At 34.7% G+C, this 9603-nt stretch overlaps 1 protein-coding gene across 3 annotated transcripts; it reads left to right on the top strand.

Moving 5' to 3' along the window:
* The first annotated feature begins 381 nt into the window (after positions 1-381).
* On the top strand, positions 382-7163 carry amfrb (autocrine motility factor receptor b). 3 transcript variants are annotated; one of them, XM_067400716.1, is made up of 12 exons: positions 382-770; positions 1424-1516; positions 1668-1832; positions 2242-2394; positions 2526-2566; positions 3172-3304; positions 3434-3567; positions 4174-4284; positions 4489-4679; positions 4970-5067; positions 5158-5187; positions 5286-7163. In XM_067400716.1, the coding sequence occupies exons 1-11, from the start codon at positions 519-521 to the stop codon at positions 5173-5175; spliced, it is 1389 nt and encodes a 462-aa protein (XP_067256817.1). In that variant the 5' UTR covers positions 382-518; the 3' UTR covers positions 5176-5187; positions 5286-7163. The 3 variants fall into 3 exon arrangements, with proteins under 3 accessions (XP_067256817.1, XP_067256818.1, XP_067256816.1); XM_067400717.1 differs by having other exon boundaries at positions 4970-5061; positions 5158-7163; XM_067400715.1 differs by having other exon boundaries at positions 5158-7163.
* The last annotated feature ends 2440 nt before the right edge of the window (positions 7164-9603 follow it).

Here is a 9603-nt window from a genome sequence, read left to right as displayed (position 1 = left end):
GATAAATATCAACGGCATCTTGACTTCAGAGTCCAGAGATTGTAAAACAAAACAAATCACTAACTCCTCAAGAGTAACTTAATTACATTATCTGTTGGCCAAAATAATATTTTGATATTTTTGCTACATTTTCTTTGTTTCATGAATGGTTTTGTATCATAATTGTTTAAATTTGGTTGAATATGAGACAAATTAACCTAACCTGAGAAATAAACACGAGTTAAAAATGCTAATTTCACTATATCACCAATTAAATGCGTGTAAATATTAATAAACTGATGAAATCTCAATTGATTTTGAAGGAGCAGATTCGACAATCTGTTTTAAATCTACTCCCTCGTTTACGCCCTCTCCAGTGCAACCTGAAATAGTGACACACCACTGAAGTCTTGCCTTTAAAGACAGATTAGTTTATCCTGCTTATGAGTATTAAATATTTATGTCTTTAAATATAATATTTTTGACAGTGGCTTAAAGAGAGAACTTTATTTTTGTGTATTGTTGTGCATCGGTGTCGAATGGCGCTCAGTGTTGTGGATGTATTGTCCTGGCCTTGGGCTAAAGCGTACACAACATTCAGTGTATGTTTACTGACGAGATGCATCTACAACCTGTATGAAGAGGCGAAAGATCCACTCATTCAGACCGCTCTAGTGAACAAACTCTCTCAGAACTCACCCGATGGCAGGACAGGCGATGACAATGTCAACAATGAAGAATTACATTCAACTGTTTTGTGGTATCAGGCCACGGATAGCTTCTGTATATGGGTAAGTGTTCCAAGTCCTAACAAGACCAGGATTGTATATGGGTCAGTAAATTACATCATTTTTTATTCATATATTAAAACATGCAATAAAACAAACTGTCTTAAACTTCTATGACGAACGTTTTCCATTTTTGAGTTTAAAATAATTTAGATTGTATAATATATAATACCATTATATAATGTATAATTAAAAACAATATCTAGCAGTTTAAACTGGATTCGTTTGGTGTAATATTCTGTTATTTCTTTAAAAAATATATATATTCAAAAATATTGTCCCCTGAATATATTTTGAAAACGTTTTCGAATATAATGAAAGTTGTGCATTCATGTATATTCAAGATACAACTGCATTTTAGTACTTTTAAATGGTTAGACCACTTAAACACTAAAATGAAATCAGCATGGATACAAATATTGTATTTCTAAGAAATTGGCACACGACTTTTAAACTAGATTTTTCTAAATTCTTTTTTTCTTTCTTTTTGTCATTCAAAACAAATAACATGGTCATGCCCATTCTTCAGACCTTATGTTTTTATATTTTATAGACAGTATATTACGTTTTAGGATTTTGGGAATTAGTGTCATTCGAGCAAAAATGTACATTAGTGCAGCTAGTAGTAGCCTATATTACACTATTCATCTCCTCAGGTCCTTGTGAACACACTGTGCTGTTTTCTCCTGCTGATGGCAAAATGTATCCAGTTTATTGTGTTCAGTGATCTCAGAATGAATGAAAAACAGGTAATCCATGTGGCACATGTCCAGCCTGATGTAAACCAGAAATTAAACATAACAGTCAAATAATTATGTTTGTTATAGCCTTGTACTGTGTGACTAATGAACCGTTCTGTTTATTTTGTTACATTTTTGGACTTGACATTCCTGCTGCAAGAACCTCAAGGGCAAAATCCGGAACTTTCTATTCTACAAGTTCATCTTTCTCTTTGGTGTGCTGAATGTGCAGACAGAGAGGGAGCTGGCCATGTGGTGCGTTTGGTGCTCTGTACTTCTCTTTCTCCAGCTCTTGGCCCAGCTCTGCAAAGATCGTTTTGAGTATGTAAGTAAATATATTGTCAGTTGATATCCAGATAACCAATACTCAGAGAGAGAAATCCAGTGCCTGGAAACTGTGGAAAACACAGATGACCTACCATGTGACTACCCAAGTCCATATCAATTTCAGGTTGAACATTATAAATAGCATTAGAGTCCTTGAATCCTAGTGTGTTTACTAAGATAATTTTCAGTTGAGACTTAGCATTAGAGAAGATTATGCTTTTAAATCAGTATAATTCCCCATGTAAGTGCTCTCACCTGCACAGCAACAGCGAGGTTAATGAGGTCACTGTAACACAAGATTCTTTTGTGCATCCGTGTTATTTGGTCATAATCATCTCAATGCCATGTATTCAATGTAATTTGTGGGCATGACTTGCGAATGATATTGTGTGTTTTGTATTCCATAGCTCTCGTCATCCTCCACCACGACTCTGGCCAGCCATATGCGCGTGTTGTCGGTGTTGATGTGTTTGTTTGTGTCCTCTGGGGGGCTCACTGTCATATGTGGCCTGTTGGGGTTTTCCCGTGATATGCACACTCTGTCCTTTATGGCAGTTGAAGTAAGTTTGAATTTGTGTGCATGTGAACCTGTTTGTATATGTGTAACTGAGTCTGTATTTATGTGGAAGCAAGCACTGTATACATTTGTTTTTATGTGTACAGATTCTTAAAAGTCATTGTTTTTCTACAGTGCCTTATGGTAACTATATATATGAGCCATGCAATTCTACGGTAAGTATTTGTAAATGCACGTTTTTGTGATTTATAAGGAAACAAATTTGTATAACTTATATTACGACATAAACATGAAATATGAGGACATTTCATGAGTCCTCATATTTAAAATAGCTTTAAAAATATACTGAACAATGTTTTATTAAAAATGTAAAAATTCAGAATGTTTTCTGTGATGGGTTGGTTTAGGGGTAGGGGTAGTGTAGGGGGATAGAATGTACAGTTTGTACAGTATAAAAACCATAACGCCTATGGAATGTCCTCACTATGATAGCAAAACAAACCTGTTTGTGTGTGTTTGTCTGTGTAAATTGTAAATAACAATCGGAAGACTTAAAATAGCATACATAACTTGTATGGATTACCTTTGATTTATGCAATGCTTTGCAAACCTTGTGGTTTATGCAATGCTTTTTTTTGTTGTTGTTGTCATTTTTGGAACTTGAAAGCTCCTGGTCCCCATTCATTTACATGATGTTCTGAAAAAGCATGAAACCCATGAGACGTGATTGGAATTCTTTTGTTATATGCATTTATAAAATATATATCCTTTTATGTTCTTTAAACTATGTGCCTGCTAAATTATATTTTATTTTGTTTAGGTACACAATTCACCTGTATGACCTGATCTGTGAAGATTCTTGGGAAGATAAAGAAGTCTGTATTTATTACACAGACTTTGTCATGGAGATGGGTATTCTTTTCCTAGATATGATGCATCATATCCACATGCTGGTGAGACAATCCCTTTTATGTTAAAAAACAATTAATTAATTTAGCAAGCCATTTATAGAGGTTTATTTTTTATTACTATTAAATCAGAATCATTATCACTTATTTTTCTTGTCTTTTGCCTTTTTTCAGCTCTATGGGAATATTTGGTTCTCTGTGGCTGATTTGATTATATTGACACATTTACGGTTCTTGTCTCAGGAAATGCAACACAGGTTACTTCAACACAAAAATTACCTGCATATTTATGGTGTTATGGACATGAGGTAGGTGTTACAGAACTTTTAAGCCTTACCATAGTTAGGTAAATGTTTATATTGGTGAGAGGGAAACTGCAGTGTGTGTGTGTGTGTGTGTGTGTGTGTGCGCGTGTTCCCATTTGCTCCAACAACAAAATTTTAAAAAACCCTGTTAGCATTTTCACGACTTTGCAAAATACTGAATGAAAAAATTAAGGCAGTCAGAAGATAAATCTTTTTTTTTTTTTTTTTTTTTTTTATCTATTATATTACAAACTCCCACACAGCACTTTTTCTTTTTTTCTTTTTTTTTTTGTGGTTATTTAGTGCCAAGGTAAAATAACACAAAGTATAGTGTTATAAATGTACATACATTTTTTTTTTATTACAATATTAAAAACATTGCTAGATTTACAATGTTAATAATAACTGGGAATGTTGTCACAGTCTGAAAAGATTTGAATAATAGTTAATATTTTTACTTAATGCTAGTGAACATGAATTTGCTGTAAAGTCTCTCTGTATTATTATGCTGTATGATGGTTATTTTGCACATGAGTAAGGTAACAGCTGTTGTATGCACACTCTGTTTTGGTAGTGAAGTGGTTTGCAGTAATGAATGTCCCTTGGCAGGTTTTCTATGGCTACAATGGAAGAGCTGGCATCACATGATGACAGATGTGCTATTTGCTGGGAAAAAATGTACACGGCATACAAACTCCCCTGCCGGCACCTTTTCCACAAGTAAGAAAATTACCACATTTCAGATAGAAAAGGGTTTATTATTCATCCACCTTTGGTACTGTATGTGAATGTAGTCTCTCATGCAGCACTAAGTTGGATAGGTGACTATAAAATATTCAGTATTTCTTTGGATATAAATGAGACATTTGCTTGGAAACCTTTTTACATGGTCTCCAAGATACAGGTATCTGTGTGTGTTCTCAGGTCGTGCTTGCGTGCCTGGCTAGAACAGGATATGTCATGTCCCACATGTAGGATGTCTGTAAATATGAGTGGCAGTCAAACCAGAAATGAGCAGGAGGGGGCATCATTGTCAGTCAGTTTGGGCCCAGCTGCTGTGGGAAACCCAAACAGAGCTCCGATCAGTTACCAAAGTCACCTCTTCTATTTTGATGGTACAGATAATAATTGTTTTACATATTGAAAAATATCCACTTTGTTTAGTAATTGCTCGTATCTGAAGACCAAAAGTGAATCCTCCAAAGTGCTTTAAAGTCAGCTTTACACTCCTTACTGCTGACTCAACGGGTTGTTAATGTACAGTATAGGCACATTTGTTTTTTTTTAGTTTGATCATTGCTTCAAAGTGGAATCTTAGACTTCTCCTCTGCAGTCACTCTTAAATCATATTTTAGGATTGTTTTGTTTTGGGTATCTACTGAAATATCCCTTTTTCTTCTTACAGGTTCCCAAATTGCTAACTGGCTGCCTGGCCTTTCAGTTGAATTTGTGCACTCGCCTAATATGATTATTCTATTGCAGGCAGACGACTCACAGGTAAATGTGAGAATCTAAATTGTCCTTATTAAATTGTATTCTGTTTAAATAGCTGCATTTTTATCTTGTAACTATGATTCATTTACTGCTTTTCAGGTGCACCAGGAGGAATAAATGTTTCCCTAGGTATAGACCTACCTGAGTGATCATTTGTAAAGGTTTTGAAGCCAACAAATTAAGAAGAATGTGCCACTGACTGCATTTCTTGGTGCCTCTCTTGACAGATGTAAATTGCTCTCCTGAGCAGATGTAAAAAGAATGAAACATTCAGTTCAAGTTGGTGGATGACACCTATATTAGGCAAGGCAAGGGAAGTTTATTTGTATACCTGTTGCACATTTCATACACAATGGGAATTCAATGTGCATATAATATAATAAATGACAATGATTTTTAAAAAGAATCCTAAAATAATCACAACAAATGCATAAGAAACAAAACTAACAGTAAAAGCAAAGAATAAAAAATGGTGTTCTATTAGAAGGAAGACAGTGAAAGTATGGGGCCACTTTGGAAATGTGCAATAGACATTAAGTGTGTTTCTTCAACACTAATGGGCATAGTCTGTAGATATAAATAAATAAATAATACTAAAGCGCACACACTAAAATATATATATATATATAACAGCCCTTCCATGGTTTTGCGGGACTTTTTTCTGATTTTTGCAGCCTAAAATGAATGAATTTGTGGCAATATTTACAGCATTTCTTGTTTTGCAGTGAAAATATACCACAGACAACATTTTTTTAACATTATTACTTTTCTGACCTCAAGAACCATTGCAGGGCTCCAGACTAACATTTGAGGGCAGTAGCACCAGTGCCATTAAGTTCTAAGGTGGCACCAACCCCTGATTTGGCAGTGCTTTGAGGGCTGACAGAAAAGCACTGACCTTGAGTTGAGATGCAGATAATATTAACTTTTAATTTATTATTATATTTATTAAATATTAAAAATATATACTAGGGTGTGGAAATGGCTAATAAGCCAATAAGTGCTCCTCTGCAGCATCTACTACAGTGGTAATTTATTTTCTTTTTTATTTCTAAATAAGTGTTTGCTTTTCTACATCATGAAACAACTGGGGACAAAATATGAAGGATGAACAAATAATGTTTTGGACATCAATTAAAAATAACATTCAAATTGGGCAATATTTATAGCTTTGAAGTGCTGAGAAAAGTTGTGTGAAGCACTTAAAAGCACTCAAACATTAGACCATTTTCGCCAATAGTTATTTCTGTTAGTGTTACTATATTACACTTAGGGTACACTGTGTTCATGCCACAGCACTGGGAAGGAAGCGCTTGAATTAATAACATCTCTGTGAAATCTCGTGAGAAGCATTCACATTCGTCGCAGAATTCTCTCTTAAACCACAGATCAGATCAAATAGTTTCCACATCAGCAGTGGTTTATCTGATTTTTTTTTTTTTTTTTTTTTTTTTTTTTACCGTCTATGGTTTTAACATTTAAAAACGGACATGTTCTAATTCCAAATCTTGTTAGTTGCTGTTTGTAAAACTGACTTACTACAGGTGACATTTTGTCAAAACCTCGCTTCATGTACTTACAATAAACAATTATTTTCAGGAAAAAAATCACTGTAATTCACCAAAAGGTGGGGGCCCCTTAATAAATATATATATAAATTAGTATTATATTTTATGTCACACTCTTTTAAATAACTGCGCAATTATACACCGAGTACTCACTGATAGAAAAAAAGTTGTATTATATATCATGTAACACTCTTGTGTTTGAATTGTGCTATAAATAGAGCACCCAGAAATTGTATTCCAAAACATTACAATCTTTCTAAACTATTTAACATTGTAGCTACCTCTACAAGCATGATGAACACAGGATTGATATTATCCTGAGCCATATATTAGGCTACATGTCTGATATTATGCTTTCATAATATGTGTATAATTTAAGAATGGCTGCTGAATATACATGGTAGAAATAATGACACTTGTGATATTACTTTAATCTTCCATGACTTTCTGACATGGCCAATCTTTATATATTTTAAATATTTTTTGTCATTTCTGTAAAATGTTAAAAGTGTGTTGGATTTGTAAACAATATATAGCTGCCCAGATCTTATTGCCCAGATTAATTTTGTGAGTGTTTAATGTTTTTAATTGTTTTTGATTTTTTTTCATTCTTTAGTTTATTATCACACTCCACACTATACCAAGTTTGCTCATATTAATATAATGCAAGATCCACACAAACATCGTTTACATATATTGTTTTCCATATTAAGGATACAATTTATCTCTAAAGATGTGTCACACACTTTTCGTGTTACTTCGGTGTTTAGAGTTCGATAAGACCGTTTATTACCGGCTTAGAAACAAGTTGTTTCTCATTTATTATGTAGGAAAATTGTAGGACTCAAGCATCTATTTACACAACGTAAACAGCGTCGCCGTCGCCTCGCTCGAACAATATAGGTTCTCAATTGGTCTCTTTTTTGGAAAGAATTCGAATTACCGACCTCATCTGAGCTGCAGCGGTCAAACAGCGCTCATCAATACAGAGGTGCTGGTCGTGGCCACTTTTGGCCTAAGCTTGGCCACCCCGCTCTCGACTGCTGTTTCTGTCACGCTTTTAATCTAGATTATAATTGCGTTTATATAGTCGCAGAAACGTCTCTTTATGACCACAACAAGCGGGATACTTCTCAGACGCGCATTCCAACTGCGCCTCAGCGCCAGACGCAAGTCAAACGAGCAGTTGCGGCTGGTGCATTTCTAAACAAACAATTTAGAAATGCACGAATGAATAAGCCAATTGTTACATTATTATATCACTTGTTAAATAATTTATCATTACTGCTTATCTAAAACATGGGAAATTCAGTATTTAAAGGTGCCCTAGAATTAAAAATTGAATTTATCTGTTCATGGAACAGAGTTCAGTACATGGAAATGACATACAGTGAGTCTCAAACTCCATTGTTTCCTCCTTCTTATATAAATCTAATTTGTTTAAAAGACCTCTGAAGAACAGGCGAATCTCAACATAACACCAACTGTTACGTAACAGTCGGGATCATTAATATGTACGCCCCCAATATTTGCATATGCCAGCTCATGTTCAAAGCATTATACTAGGCAGTATTAACGTCTGGATCTGTGCACAGCTGAATCATCAGACTAGGTAAGCAAGCAAGGACAATAGTGAAAAATGGCAGATGGAGCAATAATAACTGACATGATCCATGATATCATGATGTTTTTAGTGATATTTGTAAATTGTCTTTCTAAATGTTTCGTTAGCATGTTGCTAATGTACTGTTAAATGTGGTTAAAGATACCATTGTTTCTTACTGTATTCACAGAGACGAGAGCCGTTGCTATTTTTATTTTTAAACTCTTGCAGTCTGTATAATTCATAAACACAACTTCATTCTTTATAAATCTCTCCAACAGTGTAGCATTAGCCACGGAACATAGCCTCGAACTCATTCAGAATCAAATAAACATCCAAATAAATGCAATACTCACATAATACGATGTATACATGCAGCATGTATGACGAGCACTTTGTAAAGATCCATTTTGAGGGTTATATTAGCTGTGTGAACTTAGTTTATGCAATGATAGAGTCGAGAGCTTGGGAGGGGGCGGAGAGTGCGAGCAATTAAAGGGGCCGCAGCCTGAATCGGCGCATTTCTAATTATGCCACAAAACAGGCAGATAAAAAAAAAATATTTAAAAAAATCTATGGGGTATTTTGAGCTGAAACTTCACAGACACATTCAGGGGACACCTTAGACTTATATTACATCTTGTAAAAAAATGTTCGATGGCACCTTTAAAGCATGCCATAGGGCTGGGATCTAAAAAAAAAAAAAAAATCTGCATTTAATTAAAAAATATTTAACATCCTGCCCAGTATTGTCCTAGAAATAATGTTAATTTTGAAGGCTATAAAAACAAACATGAATGTAACCGTGTAGTATGCTATATTATGTGCAAAAAAGGGGTCAAATCACATTAGGCCTAGGCTATACACTGAGTTTGTACTTCCGCCTACGTCAAGCGTGACCTTTTCAACTTAATTGCGTATTACGTGACGTCACGAACGCGCATCACAGAACAGAGCAAGGCGAGCATTTGTGGTTATAAAACTTGAACATTTTTTTTTTTTTTTTTTAAATGACCAATTGTTTCACTAGATAAGACCCTTATTCATCGTCTGGTATCGTTTAAAGCCCTTTGAAGCTGCACTGAAACTCTCATTTGGACCTTGAACCATTTGGTGCCCATTGAAGTCCATTATATGGAGTAAAATCCTGGAATGTTTTCATCAAAACCTTAATTTCTTTTCGACTGAAGAAAGAAAGACATGGACATCTTGAATGACATGGGCGTGAGTAAATTATCAGCAAAAGTTTATATAAAAGTGAACTAATCCTTTAATGGGAAGACTAAATAAAAAGTAAGTAAACAACTGTCACTTACATATCACCGCGGTAGCCTACATTTGTGTCCGAGTGAGTGACCGGTGTGTACAAGCTTG

Source organism: Chanodichthys erythropterus, chromosome 11, assembly GCF_024489055.1.
Source record: "Chanodichthys erythropterus isolate Z2021 chromosome 11, ASM2448905v1, whole genome shotgun sequence".
Taxonomy (NCBI): Eukaryota; Metazoa; Chordata; class Actinopteri; order Cypriniformes; family Xenocyprididae; genus Chanodichthys; species Chanodichthys erythropterus.
This window is presented reverse-complemented; position numbering and strand designations above follow the sequence as displayed.

Coding starts and splice junctions, on each gene's coding strand:
- amfrb (XM_067400716.1), top strand. CDS start 519: ATGGCGCTCAGTGTTGTGGATGTATTGTCCTGGCCTTGGGCTAAAGCG. Junction 771..1,423: donor CGGATAGCTTCTGTATATGG/GTAAGTGTTCCA, acceptor TCATCTCCTCAG/GTCCTTGTGAACACACTGTG. Junction 1,833..2,241: donor GCAAAGATCGTTTTGAGTAT/GTAAGTAAATAT, acceptor TGTATTCCATAG/CTCTCGTCATCCTCCACCAC.